The 24,535-nt window shown below is 39.9% G+C and overlaps 1 protein-coding gene across 4 annotated transcripts in view; it reads left to right on the top strand.

The window, feature by feature from the left end:
• The window catches only part of SLC6A11 (solute carrier family 6 member 11), a 342,972-nt gene that overhangs the window by 147,740 nt on the left and 170,697 nt on the right, over positions 1 to 24,535 (top strand). For all 4 annotated transcript variants that reach the window (XM_077277724.1, XM_077277721.1, XM_077277722.1 and 1 more), the window contains exons 3-4: positions 14,426 to 14,560; positions 15,907 to 16,047. In XM_077277724.1, coding sequence (XP_077133839.1) covers positions 14,426 to 14,560; positions 15,907 to 16,047 — 276 coding nt within the window. The remainder of the gene's footprint in view (positions 1 to 14,425; positions 14,561 to 15,906; positions 16,048 to 24,535) is intronic.

The following is a 24,535-nucleotide window of genomic DNA, read 5'->3' as shown; positions in this document are numbered from 1 at the left end:
TCTCTTTCAAGTGTGATGGTAGTAGTGGTACAATAAGCTGTAGGTGGGAATCCACCAGCTTGGACATATTGACTGTTAAGCACTGGATACCCGAGACAATTCGTCGACCGGGCGGGTTGGTAGTGTCTTTATGTATTTTAGGTAGATAATAAAATACTGCCAGTCTAGGGGGTCCATAGTTCATAAATTCAAACTCTTGTTTGTTAATAAATCCCATATTTAGATTAGTTTTAAGGTGGCTGCTACCGGCCGGAGCAGCCACTTGCTTGGACATTTTATTTGGATTCCCCTGGAACCACGGCAGCAGTACTACAGCCCTCCAGTTCTTTAAGGATTCATCACTGGAGGTAGGAAGACTTGTATGTACTCCTCATCTTATCTTTTTAAGCTATTGGCACCTATCAGGATGGTACCCGTGTCTATTGATATTTACTAATGTATTGCACCAGTATATATATTTTGGTGTTCCAGTTCATTTTATTATACAGGTCATTTATTTTTATCTGCTATTATCTAGCGTGTACCTGTATATACCTAGGTGTATACTATTTTTCATATATCCTGTATTTGTATACAAACCACTTGTGGAAGTTTGTTGGTATCGCTGCAAGGATCTATAGCATATTAACACTTTGCGCCACCATATACGGGCTATATACTTCTGACAACATGTCTCCGAATTTCCAAGCAATAAACTTTGTATTTTTTTTCTGAAAAGGAGAAATTGTCAAAACTTAAAAAAAACAGTGCTTTCAGACCTCAAATAATGCAAAGAAAACAAGTTCATGATCATTTAGAAACAACAATACTAATGTTTCAACTCAGGAAGAGTTCAGAAATCAATATTTTGTTGAATAACCATGATTTTTAATCACAGCTTTCATACATCTTGGCATGCTTTCTTTTAGTCTTTCACACTGCTTCTGGCAAAAAAATTTAAGTAGTTCTTCCTTGTTTGATGGCTTCTGACTATCCATCATCCTCTTGATAACATTCCAGAGGTTTTCAATGGAGTTTAGGTCTGGAGATTGAGCTGCCATGACAGGGTTTTGATGTGGTGGTCTCTTATTTTTTTGCCAGAGCTGTGTGTTTCATAATGTAACTTTGATTTTTGGCTACATGGGAGGCTTATTGTAATTACTGTCTCTACTTACCTTACTCCCATATATAAATATCTGTGGTTAGTTATAGCACCTCACTTCTCTTATTTTCCCATCACGACTCTCATTTTTCCCCTCACATCTCTCATTTTCACCCTTACACCTCTCATTTTCCCCCTCACTCCTCTTATTTTCCCCCTCACTCCTCTCATTCCCCCCTAACACTTGTCATTTTGACCTCATATCTGTCATTTTCCGATCACTCCACTATTTTCCCTCACTCTTCTCATTTTGCACTCACACCTTTTCATTTTCACCTCACACCCCTCATTTTCACCTCACACCCCTCATTTTCACCTCACACCTTTCATTTTCCCCTCAGTATATACATGTTTGTCATCTCCCTTATATATAGTATACACCTATATGTAATCTCCTGTATATAGTATATACCTGTATGTCATCTCCCCTGTAAATAGTATATACCTGCTTTATGTCATCTCCTCCTGTATATTATATAAACCTATGTGTCATCTCCTCCTGTATATAGTATATACTTGTATGTCATCTCTTCTGTATATACTATATACCTGTATGTCATCTCCTGTATATAGTATATACCTGTATGTCATCTCCCCTGTATATAGTATATACCTGCTGCATGTTGTCTCCTCCTCTATATACCTATGTGTCAACTCCTCTTTTAAATAATATATACCAGTATGTCATCTCCTCCTGTTTATAGTATATACATGTGTCATCTCCTTCTGTATACAGTATATACCTGTAAGTCATCTCCTCCTGTATATAGTATATACCTGTGTGTCATCTGCTCCTGTATATAGTATATACCTGTGTGTCATCTCCTCCTGTATATAGTATGTACCTGTATGTCATCTCCTCCTGTATATAGTATATACCTGTGTGTCATCTGCTCCTGTATATAGTATATACCTGTGTGTAATATGCTCCTGTATACAGTATATATCTGTGTGTCATCTCCTCCTGTATATAGTATATATCTGTGTGTCATCTCCCCTGTATATAGTATGTACCTGTATGTCATCTCCTCCTGTATATAGTATGTACATGTATGTCATCTCCTCCTGTATATAGTATATACCTGTGTGTCATCTCCTCCTGTATATAGTATATACCTGTGTGTCATCTCCTCTGTATATAGTATATACCTGTGTGTCATCTCCCCTGTATATAGTATGTACCTGTATGTCATCTCCCCTGTATATAGTATGTACCTGTATGTCATCTCCCCTGTATATATCACATACCTGTGTGTCATCTGCTTCAGTATATAGTTTATACCTGTATGTCATCTCCTCCTGTATATAGTATATACCTGTGTGTCATCTCCTCCTGTATATAGCATATACCTGTGTGTCATCTCCTCCTGTATATACAACAAATATATATGACAATAAACCATGGTAGTCCAATAAAATATTCGTTATTTATATTATAACCATGTGTTTAAATAGGATTAATATTGCCCATCATCAACTACTACATAGGATCCAAGAAAAAAACGATGATCAAAGAGGCAATGTTTGTAAATAAAAAACCACAATTTTATTAAATATACACATATAAAAACATATTACCAAATTTGAGGGAACATGGACACTCACATAAATCACATCATCCCCAGTGTTGACACAGCGCGCCAAATGACACACAGTTTACTCCCATATTGGGTATTAATGGAAAGCAATACTCAAAAAGGTACAAACATGTATTAAGGATATCGGCTCAAAGTTATAATCCAATATGCCGTCCCATTTAATTACCGCTGAAACTATTCTCATGGCCACTATGATCAATTTAGGCCAATACACATTGAAAGGTATAATTACCCGTACCAAGATAACGTCACCGCTGTTGTGTCACTCGGCAGCGTGCGAGTGACACAACAGCGGTGACATTATCTTGGTACGGGTAATTATACCGTTCAATGTGTATTGGCCTAAATTGATCATAGTGGCCATGAGAATAGTTTCAGCGGTAATTAAATGGGACGGCATATTGGATTATAACTTTGAGCTGATATCCTTAATACATGTTTGTACCTTTTTGAGTATTGCTTTCCATTAATACCCAATATGGGAGTAAACTATGTGTCATTTGGCGCGCTGTGTCAACACTGGGGATGATATGATTTATGTGAGTGTCCATGTTCCCTCAAATTTGGTAATATGTTTTTATATGTGTATATTTAATAAAATTGTGGTTTTTTATTAACAAACATTGCCTCTTTGATCATCGTTTTTTTCTTGGATCCTCCTGTATATAGTATATACCTGTGTGTCATCTGTCCTGTATATAATATATTTGTGTATGTCATCTCCTCCTGTATATAGTATATACCTGTGTGTCATCTCCTCCTGTATATAGTATATACCTGTGTATCATCTCTCCTGTATGTAGTATATATCTGTGTGTCATCTCCTCCTGTATATAGTATGTACATGTATTTCTTCTCCCCTGTATATATTACATACCTGTGTGTCATCTGCTTCAGTATATAGCATATACCTGTGTGTCATCTCCTCCTGTATATAGTATACACTCACTGGCCACTTTATTAGGTACACCTGTCCAACTTCTTGTTAACACTTAATTTCTAATCAGCCAATCACATGGCGGCAACTCAGTGCATTTAGGCATGTAGACATGGTCAAGACAATCTCCTGCAGTTCAAACCGAGCATCAGTATGGGGAAGAAAGGTGATTTGAGTGCCTTTGAACGTGGCATGGTTGTTGGTGCCAGAAGGGCTGGTCTGAGTATTTCAGAAACTGCTGATCTACTGGGATTTTCACGCACAACCATCTCTAGGGTTTACAGAGAATGGTCCGAAAAAGAAAAAAAATCCAGTGAGCGGCAGTTCTGTGGGCGGAAATGCCTTGTTGATGCCAGAGGTCAGAGGAGAATGGGCAGACTGGTTCGAGCTGATAGAAAGGCAACAGTGACTCAAATCGCCACCCGTTACAACCAAGGTAGGCCTAAGAGCATCTCTGAACGCACAGTGCGTCGAACTTTGAGGCAGATGGGCTACAGCAGCAGAAGACTACACCGGGTACCACTCCTTTCAGCTAAGAACAGGAAACTGAGGCTACAATTTGTACAAGCTCATCGAAATTGGACAGTAGAAGATTGGAAAAACGTTGCTTGGTCTGATGAGTCTCGATTTCTGCTGCGACATTCGGATGGTAGGGTCAGAATTTGGCATAAACAACATGAAAGCATGGATCCATCCTGCCTTGTATGGAGCATCTTTGGGATGTGCAGCCGACAAATCTGCGGCAACTGTGTGATGCCATCATGTCAATATGGACCAAAATCTCTGAGGAATGCTTCCAGCACCTTGTTGAATCTATGCCACGAAGAATTGAGGCAGTTCTGAAGGCAAAAGGGGTCCAACCCGTTACTAGCATGGTGTACCTAATAAAGTGGCCGGTGAGTGTATATCTGTGTGTCATCTCCCCTGTATATAGTATGTACCTGAATGTCATCTCCTCCTGTATATAGTATGTACATGTATGTCATCTCCTCCTGTATATAGTATATACCTGTGTGTCATCTCCTCCTGTAATTAGTATATACCTGTGTATCATCTCTCCTGTATATAGTATATATCTGTGTGTCATCTCCTCCCTGTATATAGTATGTACATGTATGTCATCTCCCCTGTATATATTACATACCTGTGTATCATCTGCTTCAGTATATAGTATATACCTGTGTGTCATCTCCCCTGTATATAGTATGTACCTGAATGTCATCTCCTCCTGTATATAGTATGTACATGTATGTCATCTCCTCCTGTATATAGTATATACCTGTGTGTCATCTCCTCCTGTAATTAGTATATACCTGTGTGTCATCTCCTCCTGTATATAGTATATACCTGTGTATCATCTCTCCTGTATATAGTATATATCTGTGTGTCATCTCCTCCCTGTATATAGTATGTACCTGTATGTCATCTCCTCCTGTATATAGTATATACATGTATGTCATCTCCTCCTGTATATAGTATATACCTGTGTGTCATCTCCTCCTGTATATAGTATATACCTGTGTGTCATCTCCTCCTGTATATAGTATATACCTGTGTGTCATCTCCCCTGTATATAGTATATACCTGTGTGTCATCTCCCCTGTATATAGTATGTACCTATATGTCATCTCCCCTGTATATAGTATATACCAGTGTGTCATCTCATCTTGTATATAGTATATACCTGTGTGTCTTCTCCCCTGTATATAGTATATATCTGTGTGTCATCTCCTCCTGTATATAGTATATACCTGTATGTCATCTCCTCCTGTATATAGTATATACCTGTGTGTCATCTCCCCTGTATATAGTATATATGTGTGTGTGTCATCTCCCCTGTATATAGTATATACCTTTGTGTCATCTCCTCCTGTATATAGTATATACCTGTGTGTCATCTCCTCCTGTATATAGTATATACTGGTGTGTCATCTCCCCTGTATACAGTATATACCTGTGTGTCATCTCCCCTGTATATAGTATGTACCTGTATGTCATCTCCCCTGTATATAGTATATACCTGTATGTCATCTCCTCCTGTATATAATATATACCTGTGTGTCATCTCCCTGTATATAGTATATGTGTGTGTGTCATCTCCTCCTGTATATAGTATATACCTGTGTGTCATCTCCTCCTGTGTATAGTATATACCTGTGTGTCATCTCCTCCTGTATATAGTATATACCTGTGTGTCATCTCCCCTGTATATAGTATATACCTGTGTGTCATCTCCCCTGTATATAGTATGTACCTGTATGTCATCTCCCCTGTATATAGTATATACCAGTGTGTCATCTCATCTTGTATATAGTATATACCTGTGTGTCTTCTCCCCTGTATATAGTATATATCTGTGTGTCATCTCCTCCTGTATATAGTATATACCTGTATGTCATCTCCTCCTGTATATAGTATATACCTGTGTGTCATCTCCCTGTATATAGTATATATGTGTGTGTGTCATCTCCCCTGTATATAGTATATACCTTTGTGTCATCTCCTCCTGTATATAGTATATACCTGTGTGTCATCTCCTCCTGTATATAGTATATACCGGTGTGTCATCTCCCCTGTATACAGTATATACCTGTGTGTCATCTCCCCTGTATATAGTATGTACCTGTATGTCATCTCCCCTGTATATAGTATATACCTGTATGTCATCTCCTCCTGTATATAATATATACCTGTGTGTCATCTCCCCTGTATATAGTATATGTGTGTGTGTCATCTCCTCCTGTATATAGTATATACCTGTGTGTCATCTCCTCCTGTATATAGTATATACCTGTGTATCATCTCTCCTGTATATAGTATATATCTGTGTGTCATCTCCCCTGTATATAGTATATATCTGTATGTCATCTTCTCCTGTATTAGACCGCGTTCCCATGTTATTTGCTCAGTATTTTTACCTCAGTATTTGTAAGCTAAATTGGCAGCCTGATAAATCCCCAGCCAACAGAAAGCTCTCCCCCTGGCAGTATATATTAGCTCACACATACACATAATAGACAAGTCATGTGACTGACAGCTGCCGTATTTCCTATATGGTACATTTGTTGCTCTTGTAGTTTGTCTGCTTATTAATCACATTTTTATTTTTGAAGGATAATACCAGACTTGTGTGTGTTTTTTAGGGCGAGTTTCATGTGTCAAGTTGTGTGTGTTGAGTTGCATGTGGCTACATGCATGTAGCGACTTTTGTGAGACGAGTTTTGTGTGGCGACATGCGTTTAGCAACTTTTTGTGTGTCGAGTTGCATGTGACAGGTTAGTGTAGCAAGCTGTGTGCAGCAAGTTTTGCGCATGGCGAGTTTTGCGCGTGGCGAGTTTTATGTGTGGTGCTTTTTGAGTATGCACAAGTTTTGTGTGAGGCAACTTTTGCATGTGTTGCAACTTTTGTGCATGAGGCAATTTTTCCACGTGTGCAAGTTTTGTGTGTGGCGAGTTTTCCATGAGGTGAGTTTTGCACATGTGGCGAGTTTTGCGTGAGCCTAGTTTTGCATGTGGCGAGTTTTGCGCATGGCAAGTTTTGAGCGGTGACTTTTGTGTTTCAACTTTTATGTGGTGAAGTTGGTGTATGTGTGGTTAAATGTGTGCTGAGGGTGGTATATGTGTTCAAGCACATGGTAGTGTGTGGCGTATTTTGTGTGTGTGTTTATATCCCCGTGTGTGGTGAGTATCCCATGTCGGGGCCCCACCTTAGCAACTGTATGGTATATACTCTTTGGCGCCATTGCTCTCACTCTTTCAGTCCCCCTTGTTCACATCTGGCAGCTGTCAATTTGCCTCCAACACTTTTCCTTTCACTTTTTCCCCATTATGTAGATAGGGGCAAAATTGTTTGGTGAATTGGAATGCGTGGGGTTAAAATTTTGCCTCACAACATAGCCTATGACGCTCTCGGGGTCCAGACGTGTGACCGTGCAAAACTTTGTGGCTGTAGCTGCGACGGTGCAGATGACAATCCCGGACATACACACATACACATATACACACACACACATATTCAGCTTTATATATTAGATTATTACTTGCAATAAATATACCCTTGTGTCTGCATTTATTATCAATTTATCAAGGTTCCCGTTATGGTTTGATTATTTCTATGGTGATATCTCCCATTTGTTCATTACTAGGGTTGAGCGAAACGGATCGGTTATTTTCATAAGTCGCCGACTTTTGGTAAAGTCGGCGTCTCATGAAACCCGACCCGATCCCTGTGTGGGGTCGGCCATGCGGTACGCGATCTTGGCGCCAAAGTCGAGTTTCGTATGACGTGTTTAGCGCCATTTTTTCAGCCAATGAAGGAGCGTGGGCAGAGTGATGACATAGGGGTTAGGGGCGTGCACGCCTATCATCATTTTATCGCTTGTGCGCAGTAGGGATTTGTAATGTGTAACACGAAATTTTCTGTGCTGGGACGGAGAGAGAGAGAGAGAGAGAGAGAAAAAGAATAAAAAAAAAATTAATAATTCCCCATTGACGTGCATAGGGTTTCGTGTTCCGGCCGATCCTCGACTTTTCGCAGTAATCGGCCGATTTCACCCGACTCGACTTTTCAAAAAGTCGGGTTTCGCGAAACATGACTCGACCCTAAAAAAGTCAAGGTCGCTCAACCCTATTCATTACCTTTGTTTTCTATCCTTGTCTATTTATTTCTGTATTTTTTGTATGTTTACTGTTTCTATATTAATTATAAAGATCTCATTGATTTTATTGGTTTGCATTGTTTTGAGATTGGTGTTTTCTGATTATCCATGAATTACAGCCTTAATATATGGATTGTGTATATCAGTGGTCCTCAGTATTTGAAAGCCAAAACCAAAAATTAATCAAGCAGAGGAAAGGTATAATAGAAACACCTCATCCCTTCTGTATTTTTCACCCACTCCTGATTTTGGCTTACAAATGCTGATGGAAAATACTGACCAAATACTAAACATGTGAATGTGACCTTAACACAGCAGTATGAGGGCTTGTTGTTTAGCAGGACAAGTTGTAGTTTTGAGTCACACCTTTTATTTTACAATACAATGTAAAGGAAATCAGAAAAAAACCAAGCACAGTGACATTGCAAAACTCCATGTGCCACCTCAAATTCTGCCTTTTTGCGGTAGGTTTTGAGGGGTAGGGGGTGTTTTTATATAGTGTTCATTTTGAAGTAAAAATAATCTGGTAAAATGATTCTCCAAGTCAATATGATTATAGTCATACCAAAGTTGTCCAGTTTTTATATTATTTTAGTAATGAAAAAATGTCTAAAGTTTGTAAAAAAATGTTTGTGTTTGTTTTGTTTTTGTCTTATATACAGATATAGATAGATAGGTGATAGATAGAGAGATGGATGTCATTGAGATATACACTCACCGGCCACTTTATTAGGTACACCATGCTAGTAACGGGTTGGACCCCCTTTTGCCTTCAGAACTGCCTCAATTCTTCGTGGCATAGATTCATCAAGGTGCTGGAAGCATTCCTCAGAGATTTTGGTAGATATTGACATGATGGCATCACACAGTTGCCGCAGATTTGTCGGCTGCACATCCCAAAGATGCTCCATACAAGGCAGGATGGATCCATGCTTTCATGTTGTTTACGCCAATTTCTGACCCTACCATCCGAATGTCGCAGCAGAAATCGAGACTCATCAGACCAAGCAACGTTTTTCCAATCTTCTACTGTCCAATTTTGATGAGCTTGTACAAATTGTAGCCTCAGTTTCCTGTTCTTAGCTGAAAGGAGTGGTACCCGGTGTGGTCTTCTGCTGCTGTAGCCCATCTGCCTCAAAGTTCGACGCACTGTGTGTTCAGAGATGCTCTTAGGCCTACCTTGGTTGTAACGGGTGGCGATTTGAGTCACTGTTGCCTTTCTATCAGCTCGAACCAGTCTGCCCATTCCCCTCTGACCTCTGGCATCAACAAGGCATTTCCGCCCACAGAACTGCCGCTCACTGGATTTTTTTTCTTTTTCGGACCATTCTCTGTAAACCCTAGAGATGGTTGTGCGTGAAAATCCCAGTAGATCAGCAGTTTCTGAAATACTCAGACCAGCCCTTCTGGCACCAACAACCATGCCACGTTCAAAGGCACTCAAATCACCTTTCTTCCCCATACTGATGCTCGGTTTGAACTGCAGGAGATTGTCTTGACCATGTCTACATGCCTAAATGCACTGAGTTGCCGCCATGTGATTGGCTGATTAGAAATTAAGTGTTAACAAGAAGTTGGACAGGTGTACCTAATAAAGTGGCCAGTGAGTGTATATTCAGCGCAGTGCATGTGTAGCTTACTGTACATGTATTTAGCTAATAAATCAACAAAATAAAAAATGGCGTGGGATCCCCATATTTTTCTTAACCAGCTGAGGGAAGCAGACAGCTGGGAGCTGATTTTTATGGTAAGGAATGGGGGTAATAAACATGGATTTTCAGAGGCTGTTAATATCAGTTCACAGCTGTCTGTATAGCCTTTACTGGTTATTGAAAAAAAAATTATGTGGAGTCCCCTCTATTATTAATAACCAGCAAAAGCTAGGAAGACGGCTGTTGGATTAAATTAATAGCCTAGAAAGGGGCCATGGATATTTATCTCCATCCAGACTAATGACAACAGCACTCAGCCACCTCAGAAATGACGCATCCATTAGATGTGTCAATTTTGGTGCTTAGCCTCCGCTCTTCCCAATTGTGCTGGTGCTGTGGCAAGTGGGATAATAGTATTGGGGTTGATGTCAGCTTTGTATTGTCAGCTGACATCTAGCTCAGGGGTTAGTAATGGAGAGGCATCTATAAGGCACCCTGTATAAACATGGGAGGTCAGTGGATGCTCTCATCCACTTACCCAAGACCACTTGGACTATGGCTCATCACACTGAATGTCTGCTTTCCCTTTTCCATGGGCATAATACTACTCAGACAACACAGGGTGAGGGTAAAATAGCATGACAATACTTTTTTGAACCCCAAACAGACAATAACATATAGAACAGTCCCAGCAAAATACCCATGATGGTCGCAATTAAAAAGTCTCACCCTTCCAATGGCTCGCTAGGATTAAAGCAGCTGAGACTTTGGGCTTAAAGGGTTGACTGTCCCCACCAGTGGCACCCACAGAGAAGAGGTAATGACCAGCTTAGGAAGTGGACAGCCCATTAAGGTAAATGGCCCAGTGACCAGATGATCCCAACCTTGCTTTTCCGAGCATCTCCATGGAGCGAGGTGACCAGGGGGTCCCAATCTAGTTTCCCCAAACATATCTAATACCTGATCACCAGTTGGTCCCAACCTGACTTCTCCGCATGTCTACATGGAGTCAGGTGACTAGATGGTCCCAACCTGGCTTCCGCAAACATATCTATGAAGCCAGATTACCGGATGGTTCCAACCTTGCTTCTCCAAAAGTCTCCATGGAGCTAGATGACCGGATGGTCCCAACCTAGCTTTTCCGACCATCTCCATTGGTTACATGATGGTCAATGAAGCAGATCTGTATTCTTCCAGTCATGGCTGGGGTCATTTAAGCTGGCATCCTGTAGAATGTGAATTCTGTGTCCCTCGTGATTTAGCCATGATGTCCTGGCCGCTCTCCTGTAGAGTATTACGCCTGTGGTTTTGTAAAGAGTGTCTGATCCTTGCAGAAAGACAGAAAATCCCTTTTTATATTTACGTCTGTGGTTCAGGTCAGCATCCACAGACAGAGGGAAGGTGAGATAAGTTTAACTTTCATTGTTTTAGTATTTAATCAATCTGCATAGTTTGTCCTTCTCTGTTTTTCAGGTTAACAAACTAACTTGACATATACAATGGGTTGTCAACATATTAGCAAACATCTATTGTTCAATTACCCTATGTCCCTATAGTGCACAATTACAAAAACCCACCTTTCTGCTGGCTCACCAGCAATAGAGCAGCTGTGACTTTGGGGCCTCCAGGGATGACTACCCCCACCAGTGGCACCCACAAAGAGGAAGTAATGACAAACTTAGGTAGATTACAGTCCTTTAGGGCATGTGGCCAGATGACTAGATGGTCCTAATGGTCCCAACCTGGCTTCTCCAAATGTCTCCATGGAGCGAGATGACCAGATGATCCAAACCTGGTTTCCCCAAACGTATCCATGATGCGAGGTGATCGGTTGGTCCTTATCTGGCTTCTCAGAACATCTCCATGGAGATAGGTGACTTGATTGTTCCACCTTGGCTTCCGCAAACATATATATTGAGCCAGATGACCAGATTGTCCCAACCTGGCATTTCTAAAAGTCTCCATGGGTTTTGTGATGGTCCATGGGGCAGATCTGTATTCTCCCAGCCAGAGCCAGGGTCAATTTTGCTGACATCCTATAGAATGTCAAAAATGTGTCCCTCATGATGGAGCCTTAATGTCCTGGCCACTGTCCTGAAGAGTATTCCTGGCTGTGGTTTTATAAAGAGTCTGTGGTCCTTGCAGAAGGACAGAAAATCCCTTCTGTGGTACAGGTCATCATCCACATGTCAAGGGGATGGTGGGATGGGTTTAACTGTCATTCTTTGAGTATTTAATTAATCTGCATAGTTCATTCTTTTCTTTTTTGCAGGTTAACAAGCTAACCTGGCTTATACAATGGGTAATCAACATATTATCAAACATCTATTGTTCAATTACCCTATGTCTCTGTCCCTCAAAGATAGCAGACAATGAGTTGCAGCAAACAATAACTTCAGAGTCACATGCAGGCTCTTAAAAACAGTAGTCTGTGTTTCTTGACCAACCAAAAAAAAACACTTAAATTTAATAGTAAAAATAAAGATGATAGCCTATGTCATCTGACCTACTCAAAATAGAGGTGTAGATAATTAAGATTAAATTCTATTTCGTCACACCCCTCCATTACTAACACCGTAGTCAACTGTAATAAAGACAAGAGTAGTCCTTTATTTGAAATAAAAACTATTCGACCCTCTTTTATCCATTTATTGTTATCCAAAGAAAAATAATAGACCAAAGAAATCCTCACCTATCCTGCCATAATGCGTTTGTCCTTCGATAAGCCCAAATCAGCTACATTTGGATGCTTTGCTGAGCAGTCACATAAAATGTGGCTACTGAGCCCAGGATCCAAGAGAAACTGGGCCACACATGAAGAATGCAACTTTAGTGCTGAGAACTGATATCAGTAAGGTGACTGGACTTCATAGCTGATGAACTTCAGTCACCTCAGTGAGATCACCGCTCGCTGTGTGAGAAATTTCAGCTGATATTAGTAGCGTGGGAAACTCCAAGTTTTTTACCTCCTTCCCAGACTATGAGCATCAAACCCCAGCTGTCACCTTTCCCTCAGCTGGTTATGAAAATTAAGAAAATTAAGGGGACTGAACACCATTTTTTTCTTTTATTCTTACTCTATATCTATTTTATTCTGAAATTTCTCTCTGTGAATTTACTGTACTTGGGTGATGAAATGTTGGGTTTCCTATGAGATGGGTGTGTAAAAATCATATGGCACACGCATGGGCCGTGTGCTGTCCAATTTTTTTCTTGCACCCATTGACTTGCATTGCTGAGTCTCGTCCTATATATGGTGCCACTGGAAGCATGCTGCAACTCTTTCCTCAGTCTGATCCAAGCTGAGAAAAAAATTGCAGATGAACACAGAATCATTGTCACAATTCAGGTTTGATTCGTGGCAGCTCTGGTTCTGCTATAATTTAATTGTAGTTTTTTTCTTTCAGGCCAGCAAAGATTAAAGTCTGTTTCTTTGCTGGCAGCTGCTGCGTTGCTGGTCAGCTGATGTGGGTGGTGACTACTCCCTCCATCCTTTAAATGATCACCTGACGCATAAGCTGACTGTCGGTGATAGAGTAATCTATGTTGACTAAGCCTGGAGTAAGGAGCTCTCTGGTTGCAGTGGTGAATCTGCTGGTTTCATGGAGTTTGTGGTCTTGGTGCCTTTCCTCTGCTGTGTGGTGCTTTGCAACAGAGACAGTTGTTAATTTAAGTTCCCCTCTATCTGTCTGTCTTGTGTTTTTCAGTCTCCCTGTTTTGTTCATCATTTGCAGTGGTGAGGTTAGCGTTCTTGCCGGCCAGTGCACTAGCCAGGGATTAGTAAGATGACAATCAGGTTTCAGGCACATAACATCGGCGGGCGAAAGGACCCGCTTAGGGCGTTAGGAGAGTGTAGGGACAGGCTCAGATTGGAGTTCGGGAGGTGCCAACGTCCCTCATTCCCTATTTTTAGGGCCTTCCTCTCCCCTTTACCATCCTATTGTGTGTGTGCATTGTGCTATCTGCTGCAACGATTCCTATTGGGTCATGACAATAGTTTTTTATTGGATGGCATTCGCCTGTTTTAAATGCAGATGAGTATGAGCCCTAATAGTGTTATTGGACCTTACAGGTTCTGGTTAAATTACCCAATTGGTACTGTAGTATTTCATTTGTCATTGGATAATAGCGCATATGGAATATAAGGAATCATATATAGGACACTGTCGGAAATGTTTAACTAACAGTAATTGGGCCATTCTTCGATGTTATTAATAACTGGTCCAACAAATTCCCTTTACTACTAGCTTGAATTCTGTTCATACATGCATGTCCCATTAGGTATTCATCTTTATGCAACCTTTTCCAAGTGTATCACTAATGGTGTTGCCATTTCAACAAAAAGTCACCAAACACTCCCAGTGAGTAAATGAACAAAATGTATGAATTCCACTAATTAATTATTTCTACTTACAGCCTTAATATTCACTTGTATTTTAGGAGCTTTCCTCATTCCCTATGTGGTGTTCTTTATATTCTGTGGTATACCAGTGTTTTTCCTGGAAACTGCGTTGGGGCAATTTACTAGTGAAGGAGGGATAACATGCTGGAGAAAAGTCTGTCCATTGTTTGAAGGTAAAGTATGGGTTTTCTTTTAATTTCATTGATGAGTAGTGGGTAGTATCAATTTTTACCATGACAGAACTTCTGCATAACTATATGTAACATACAATGTCTAATCATTTTTAGCCATAATATTACAACTAGCGATGGGACAATTGATTTGCAGGATTCTGGTCCATGTGACATGTCAGTAATCTATAACTGCTGGATGAGAGGCCTGTGAATCTCCTCTTACCTTCTGGGATTCCTGGTTCTTCTTTTGATTAGCCGGTCTGGCACAAAGTCGTGTGTGCATCAAGCTGTAGTCATGACTTTGAGGCCCGGACTGACCAAAAGAAGAGCCAGGAATACTGGGAAAGGAGATTTGCAGAGGTCCTGTTGAGCAGTCACAAATTACTGACCTGGGTGATGGACCAAAAAACTGCGAATCAATACTCCAATTATAATATTGATTAATTACCGTAATTATAAATGCAGCTGTTGGGATTTGACCACATGACATAAGAAGTGCTCGAGTTTCACCCAACCTTATTGAACCAATGGCTGTATAATTTTGTTTAACAACTGTTCAGCCATTGGCCTACCATGAAAGGGAAGAGTTTCTGAAGCATTCCCACTCACACCATTTGACAGCACCTTTGGGGAGTTGAAAATTTTAGACAAGTAGTCAGTCAGTCCTTGAAGTTGTTTTGTTGGAAAAAAATCGACAAATATAAGGGTCTGGGTGACTCTGACAAGGACCAAGTTGTGATGGCTAAACAACTAAGTCAGAGCACTTAAAAGTGGTAGGTTTTATGGTATCTTACAGTTATGCAGTGGTTTCTATCTACCAAAGTGGTCCGAAGATGAATAACGGGTGAATTGGCAACAGGGTCATTGGTGCCCAAGGTTTATTGATACTTTGGAAGCTGGTCTATATGGCTCCAAGAGATGGCATGACAAAATGTGAGAGGGTGGCCTAATGAATGCCAAAGGCAACCGGGATGCTAGGCTCAGGATGATGGCCTCGGGAGTGAAGACTGCTTTGGTTTGACTGCTGTGATGGACCAGGCTTGAAAGTCTGGATGATGGACCACAGCAACATGAACATTGTTCCATGATGTCTTATCATTATTCTTCTTACTTCTTAATGTCAGCAAGAGAACAGTCTTTATATGTATGCAGAAGGCGAGTGACTGTAGGGAGAATATAACTTCATTTTCTCCCTGCAGTTAGACTGCCTAAGTTGTTTCAAATGTATCTGCAGACTATTTGCAAAAACAGTTTTTTATGATATATTTCCTTTAAACCATTGCACTAAATAGATTACCATATATTTATTGACTCAGTTATATGTTTCCTTTCACTTTTTCTTGTAGGTATCGGTTATGCAACCCAGGTGATTGAAGCCCATTTAAATGTCTATTACATCATTATTTTAGCTTGGGCAATTTTCTATTTATTTAATTGCTTTTCTGCCGAGTTGCCCTGGGCCACATGCGGACATAAATGGAACACAGGTAAGCCATTTATTTCACATTATGCAAAAATAAAAAACGTGGAAGTGTGAAAAGACATTGACAGCAACGTGATGATGAAATTCTACTTCATTATAACAGATTTTCTTTGCTTTGAAACACATAATGTAAACCAGTAAAGGAACCGTGTTATGCATTTTGGTTTGTAACTCTTGATGATTTTCCATATTAGGGTCTGCTGGAGGAAAATGTGGTATTGTCTGGTAACCATTCATATAAATGGTCATCCGTGTGCTATAACACATTATTATTACCTGGAGGCCAGCAATAATTAATCAGATTAAATTACAGTAGGCAAAGAATTTTAAACTCTCAGGGTAAGTTCACATGTGGCATTTTTGCTGCGTTGTTTTGACGATGCGGAAAAAAAAAATTGCTACAAGCTGCATCCTATGCTGGTCTCCGCATCGTCAAAACAACGCATGTGGAAGCATCCGCATACTGCGGCACGACCTGCGTACCTGTTAAATATAGGTACACAGGCCGCATGCCGGCCGCATGCAGAAATAGGCGGAGCTAGCGGCGGAGGGCGGGGCTTCACAGAGGAAGTCCGCAGCCCTCCGCAGCTGCTACAAACGCAAGTGTGAAACCGGCCTAAGGACATGGTTTGCAGACCGGTCACCATTCTGGTCGCTCTTCTCTGAACTTGCTCCAGTTTATTGATGTCTTTTTTAAAATGTGGTGCCCAAAAAAAGGACACAGTATTTCAGATGAGGTCTGACCAAAGAGGAGTAGAGGGCAATAATTAAGTTAAGTGATCTAGACTATATGCTTCTGTTAATACATCCCAGAATTGCATTTGCATTTTTGCTGCTGCATCACACTGTTGACTCATGTTCAGTTTATGATCTATTAGTATACCCAAGTCTTTGTCACATGTGCTGTTGCTTAGCCCTATTCCTCCCATTCTGTATATGCTTTTTTCATTTTTATTGCCCAGATGTAATACTTTGCATTTTTTCCTCTTAAAAACCATTCTGTTATTTGCTGCCCACTGCTCCAGTTTATTTATATCTTTTTGAATCCTCTCTCGCTCCTCTCTTTATTATTATTATTATTATTATTATTATTATATTATTATTAATATATTAGGGGACAATGTCCTTCCCGACTCCACAAATTGCAATCACACTAGTCCCTTCGATCTTTGATAAAGATGTGCCATGTTTTTCAGTACGAAGACAATGACCAATACCACATTTAAAATAGATTGCTACCAGTGACTTTGAGCTGAGACATCAAAAGTTTTGATAAATCAAGTTTAGGATGAATAAATAGTTATTTAGTTTGTATGTAGTCCAAACTAAAAAATAAAAAGTGGGTATGATGTTATGACATTTTTGTAACTGTGATTTTTACTTTAGGAATTCATTTATTTATTTTACTTTTAATACTTTTAATATGAGCTTAAGATTTTTGGAAACTTCTTGAAGGGACTGAAAGTATTGTTTTAGTCTAATCAAGAGAATAAAAACAAAAAATGCAAGAATAAGATAGGTTTGTGTCATGATACAAGTAAAATATTGTTTTGTTTAGTACAGAAAAATAAAAAAAATGTATTTTCACTGAGACCCTTCAAAATCTATTACTATAAATTGGTGAGCCCAATCAGTACTCATCGTCTCTAGCTCTCGAGTGATTGAAAAAGGTCAGAGATGGACAAAAGATCATTTGTAAGTTGCCATTATAATGTGAATTAATTGAACTCTGAAGTATATTGAGACCTGCTCTTAAAAAATGTGGTAAAGCACTATGAAAGGTGTAGATCTCAGAAGAGTACTGGGAATAATTTTGAGAATTTAAAGAGGACCTTACACATTTTCCATGTTGAGCTGGACATACGAAATAACAGGGGCTGCAGAGTGAAATAAAACTTTTTTGTTTCTATTTAGTCTCGCCTCTCCATTGCGGAATTATTAGCAATCAAAGTATTTTGCACCTAATGAGTTAACTTTAGATAAGACCAGGTGGGTGTTTTCACTGGCAACATGTACTTTTTCTCCCTGTATAAGTTGCTATTTGATACTACCCACTTGGACTTAACAAAAATTATCTCACTAGATGCCAAATACGTTGATTGCTAATATTTCCGCAATGGAGAGGCAAAATATTTTAAAAAATTGTATTCCAGTGTGCAGCCACTATTACACGGCATGTCCAGTTCACCATGAAAAATTTGGTAAAAGATCCTCTTTAATGGATAATAGACAAATTTTACTATATCTGGAATTGGAATTGTTGACCTCATTGGCATGTTTTAACTTTCTTTAGCGTATTGACCAGTTTAGAACTAACCATGTCTTACACCCTAAACATTTTACTACCCTCGAACATGTAAAAATGTAAAAGAAAATTAAAACCTCTCATTCCTTGAAGATACCTTCCCTCCAGAATATCAGAAACATTTTCAACCTCAGACATCCCTTTAGATACTCCTGAGATGGGCTGTGCTGGGCTTCTTTATAGTGTAATAATGGGAGCTGATTGAAGTGAACCATTTGTTTTTTGGCTAATGGGGTTGTCCAGTATTTTTATATTGATAGCCCATCTTCTATTCCAGATCGGTAGCTGCACCCACACCAATCAGCAGTTCTCAGTGCCGGGGTTGGCCTAATGTTATCAGTTGTGGAGCTGCAAAGCACAGCTCTGTCAACTGCATAGTGGCAATGACCAGGTGCTGCACATCCCTCCATATTTGTGTGAATAGGGGTGGATGTGCAGTACCACACTATGACCACTGACAGAGCTGTGCTGTTCCGCTTCACAACTGATAACATCAAGCTGCCCAGGCACCGGGAACAGCTGATCAGCGAAGGGGCCAATTGTTGTACTCTTACCGATCTGGACAAGTGACCAATCCTAAAGGATTGTCCATGAATATTAAAGTATTGGACAAAAAGCAGCAGTGAAGTAGTGGTAGAAGGAATGTTTGAGCTGCCCAATGGCATGTAACCAGATTGCCTAAAAAAGTCTCATCTGATTGTTTTAAACAATGATTAATGTTCTTAGGAATTAATTAATATATTATTTACAATTTTCAAATTCTATACAAATCCGATTAATAGTGCCGACTGAGATAAATAACATCGTGCTTTGACTGCTGCCAAACAGTTTTTCCTCTCCTGTTAACAGAATGCCAATCTGCTTAACAGCTGAGTCACTTGAGACAAACTGGATGGTAGTGATAGTCTTCTAAGCAGTCAAAGGTCAGTGGATGTACTTGTCAATCAACACATCCCTAGCGATCAGTCTGTATTAAATTATTCAGATTTTCAGGTCAAGTCTGAATTTCCACAGAGATGATGACTCATGAATAAGAACAAGAATATTGTCAGTACCTAAACCACACATGTCAATATCATTTTGCCATACATATTTATAAAAATCTTTTCTGTTTGTACTTTTTTGTAGAAAACTTCTAAAAAGGTTACTGTTAATTGTAATGAATAATTCTTAAAGTGTTGTTCGAAACTTTGAAAGTTATCCCTTATCCATGGGATAGGGGAAAACTTCCTGATTGCTTGTGGTTCTTGAAGAGCCGCCAGCTGAGTGGAGCAGTTGGTTGATTATGTGTATTCTTAGTGGGAGCACCGGCGCTTTTAAGCAATGGGCTTGGATATTCAGTACCCCCATTGGGATGAATGATGCTGCAGTGCACATGATCATGCTCTGCTCCATTCAGCCCTGGTTTTTGGGAATACTGGGGGATGCTGGTTGGAGACCCAGTGATTGGGAAATTATCCTCTATAGATTGAGAATGACTTTCAAATTTGAGACAACCCCTTTATGCCCTTCACGACATCTACTGTACATGTGCGGTGCAACTTAGAAGTTGGGGCATGGAGCAGGCTCACCCCATATTTGGCAGGTAATGGCTGTGTGTTACAGCCAGGGCCTGCTTCTAACAACCCTATATGGTGCGAAATGCAACTGGGGGTCTGTTGAAGACCTTGTCCTTGTGATTATGGTGCTTCTTTGAAGCCCTGCCAGTGGCCAGGCTTCAAAAGAGACAGTGATTTTTACTATATGCAGCAATATTGTGGCACAAGTGACCAGTCCCTAATGAGAAAAACAAGTACAGTGAAAAGTAAACAAAAAAGTTTTAACCCCTTAATGACCGCCAATACGTCTTTTAACTGACCTGAGATATAAGAGAATAGCCTCCCCATACAGGTGACAATCCAGCATCTGTCGGCTGTACACTATAGCTGACAACTTGCTGCATCAGCCACCATCAGTGTTTGCACCGTCCAAATCTGTTTAACCCCTTAGATGCTGCTGTCAATAGTGACTACATCATTATAAATGGTTAACAGAGTGTGGGGGCTTCCTCTTTATCCCAATTGGTGCCCTCAGATCATGATTTTGTGGTCCTGATGTTTGCCATGGCAATTCATGAACAAATATTGGCCTTAGAGCCTGCCGCTATAGTAATCTGTTCAGAAGTTAGAGGCATTTAGGTGGTAAAAATGCACATTTTCATTTCTGACATACCACTTTGCATTAATTCCTGTAAAGCACCTGAAGGGTTAATAAACTACCTGACAGCAGTTTTCGATATGTCAGTGGGTGCTCTTTTTAAAATGGTATCACGTTTGGGGGTTTCCCAATATATGAGACCCCTAAAGACACTTCAAACATGGATAAGTCTCTAAAAAAATAAATTTTGTAAATTTCCTTGAAAAAATGAAAAATTACTGCTACATTTTTAAACCTCCTAAAATGCTAACAAAATAAAATAACATTTTACAAATGATGCTGATGTAAAGCAGACATGTAAGAAATGTTATTTATTAATGTTTTGCTGTGGCATGACCATCTGGATTAAAGGGATAATCATTAAAATTTTGATAATTGCTAATTTTTTAACATTTTTCTCAAATTTTTGATATTTTTTATAAATAAACACAAAACATATTGACCTAAATTTACCATTATCATAAAGTATAATGTGTCACAAAAAAATAATCTCAAAATCACTGGGATTTGCTGAAGCGTTGCAGAGTTATTACCACATAAATTGACACTGGTCAGATTTCAAAAATTTGGCTCCGTCACTAAGGGGTTAGAGATATAAAAAAAGATAAAAGTTTGATTTGCCCTCTTCTCTTCCCCCATTAAAAATAAAAATAATATCGTCACTTAAAACAAAATACATATGTGGTATCGTCACATTCAGAAAAGTCCAATCTATCAAAATTTAAATTTAACCCAGTTGGTAAACATCGTAAATGTAAAAAATTCAACAATGCAAAAGTTACTTTTTTTGGTAAATGCAATACCTCATAAAATTCTGTAACAAGAGATCATATCGATCCCAAAATGGTATAAGTAAAAATGCTGTCTTGCCTCTCAAAAGATAAGCCCTCTCACAGCCCTATCGACTGAAAAATTAAAAGATTCCGAGATTCTCAGAAAATAGAGACACAACCCCCCAAATTTATTTTTTCAAACTTCTGATTTTTCTTTTTCACTCCTAAAATAATGAAAAAATGTGGACGCTTTCTATCGCCGTTATGTTACTGATGAGGAGAATCATACTGCAAGGTCATTTTTCAATCACAATGTACTCCGTAAAAAGAATCCCCAAAAAACAATGTCAGACTTGTGTTTTTTTTCACATTTTCTCCCCACTTTAATTTTTTTTTTCCATTTTTCAGTACACTATGTGGTAAAATAAAAGGTGTCATTAAAAAATACATCTCGTCCTGCAATATAAGCAAGCCCTCATATATCCATGTGGACAGAAAAATAAAAAAAAATTATTGCTCTGGGAATGAGCGGGTGGAAAAAAATTATGTAAAAATGGAAATTGGCCATGTCGTAAAGGGGTTAAATAAATTTTTCTTATAGAAAGTAATGCTTCTGGACTATTATCAAATTCTAAAAAAAATATTGTGGACATTGCATGGTAAACCACACCTTATTGATTAATTTCTGTCTTAACGAGAATTATAAATATAACATGCAATATCCTAAATATTTAGTAATAATGATCATTTTGCAATAATAATATTGTTAAAAAATAATTAACAAATACATGTTTTATTGTATTTTTTAACATTTTATGAGAAAACTAAAGTCTGTGAGAGGCAAATCCCTTGTATCATTATTATTTCCATTTCGCAAGTTTTTTTGGCTTTGTGGTAACAAGTAGAGCAGAATGAAGATGTCGTCACTAGGGTTGAGCGAAACAGAACGGCACTTTTCAAAAGTCGCCGACTTTTAGCAAAGTCGGGTTTCGTGAAACCCGACCCGATGCCAGTCTGGGATCGGGTCGGCGGTACACGATCTGTAATCCAAAGTCGGGTTTCGTTTTATATATATATATATATATATATATATATACACTCACCGGCCACTTTATTAGGTACACCATGCTAGTAACGGGTTGGACCCCTTTTGCCTTCAGAACTGCCTCAATTCTTCGTGGCATAGATTCAACAAGGTGCTGGAAGCATTCCTCAGAGATTTTGGTCCATATTGACATGATGGCATCACACAGTTGCCGCAGATTTGTCGGCTGCACATCCCAAAGATGCTCCATACAAGGCAGGATGGATCCATGCTTTCATGTTGTTTACGCCAAATTCTGACCCTACCATCCGAATGTCGCAGCAGAAATCGAGACTCATCAGACCAAGCAACGTTTTTCCAATCTTCTACTGTCCAATTTCGATGAGCTTGTGCAAATTGTAGCCTCAGTTTCCTGTTCTTAGCTGAAAGGAGTGGTACCCGGTGTGGTCTTCTGCTGCTGTAGCCCATCTGCCTCAAAGTTCGACGCACTGTGCGTTCAGAGATGCTCTTAGGCCTACCTTGGTTGTAACGGGTGGCGATTTGAGTCACTGTTGCCTTTCTATCAGCTCGAACCAGTCTGCCCATTCTCCTCTGACCTCTGGCATCAACAAGGCATTTCCGCCCACAGAACTGCCGCTCACTGGATTTTTTTTCTTTTTCGGGCCATTCTCTGTAAACCCTAGAGATGGTTGTGCGTGAAAATCCCAGTAGATCAGCAGTTTCTGAAATACTCAGACCAGCCCTTCTGGCACCAACAACCATGCCACGTTCAAAGGCACTCAAATCACCTTTCTTCCCCATACTGATGCTCGGTTTGAACTGCAGGAGATTGTCTTGACCATGTCTACATGCCTAAATGCACTGAGTTGCCGCCATGTGATTGGCTGATTAGAAATTAAGTGTTAACAAGAAGTTGGACAGGTGTACCTAATAAAGTGGCCAGTGAGTGTATATATATATATATGTGTCTCTATGACATATATATATATATATATATATATATATATATATATATATATATATACACTCACTGGCCACTTTATTAGGTACACCTGTCCAACTTCTTGTTAACACTTAATTTCTAATCAGCCAATCACATGGCGGCAACTCAGTGCATTTAGGCATGTAGACATGGTCAAGACAATCTCCTGCAGTTCAAACCGAGCATCAGTATGGGGAAGAAAGGTGATTTGAGTGCCTTTGAACGTGGCATGGTTGTTGGTGCCAGAAGGGCTGGTCTGAGTATTTCAGAAACTGCTGATCTACTGGGATTTTCACGCACAACCATCTCTAGGGTTTACAGAGAATGGCCCGAAAAAGAAAAAAAATCCAGTGAGCGGCAGTTCTGTGGGCGGAAATGCCTTGTTGATGCCAGAGGTCAGAGGAGAATGGGCAGACTGGTTCGAGCTGATAGAAAGGCAACAGTGACTCAAATCGCCACCCGTTACAACCAAGGTAGGCCTAAGAGCATCTCTGAACGCACAGTGCGTCGAACTTTGAGGCAGATGGGCTACAGCAGCAGAAGACCACACCGGGTACCACTCCTTTCAGCTAAGAACAGGAAACTGAGGCTACAATTTGCACAAGCTCATCGAAATTGGACAGTAGAAGATTGGAAAAACGTTGCTTGGTCTGATGAGTCTCGATTTCTGCTGCGACATTCGGATGGTAGGGTCAGAATTTGGCGTAAACAACATGAAAGCATGGATCCATCCTGCCTTGTATGGAGCATCTTTGGGATGTGCAGCCGACAAATCTGCGGCAACTGTGTGATGCCATCATGTCAATATGGACCAAAATCTCTGAGGAATGCTTCCAGCACCTTGTTGAATCTATGCCACGAAGAATTGAGGCAGTTCTGAAGGCAAAAGGGGTCCAACCCGTTACTAGCATGGTGTACCTAATAAAGTGGCCGGTGAGTGTATATATATTTATATTTACTTCAGCGCGATAATGTTGAAAAGCCGGTAATTCGTCCTCATGAACTGCAGCCTGGGAACTTTTTCCCACGCTCCAGGTCATATGAGGACATCCACCAGGGGGCTCTTCACCGTGACTGAAGGTAACTATAGGTCATTGACCTAAATTTCCTTCATTCGCTGGGGTTTACAGGCACGAGCACAGCTGCATTATAGCAGAGCTCCTGCCTGTAAACTATTTTAACCCCTTCAGA

This window comes from Ranitomeya variabilis, chromosome 8 (genome assembly GCF_051348905.1).
Source record: "Ranitomeya variabilis isolate aRanVar5 chromosome 8, aRanVar5.hap1, whole genome shotgun sequence".
Classification (NCBI taxonomy): domain Eukaryota; kingdom Metazoa; phylum Chordata; class Amphibia; order Anura; family Dendrobatidae; genus Ranitomeya; species Ranitomeya variabilis.
Note: the sequence above shows the minus strand (reverse complement) of the source record. Positions and strands in the feature narration are given on the sequence as shown.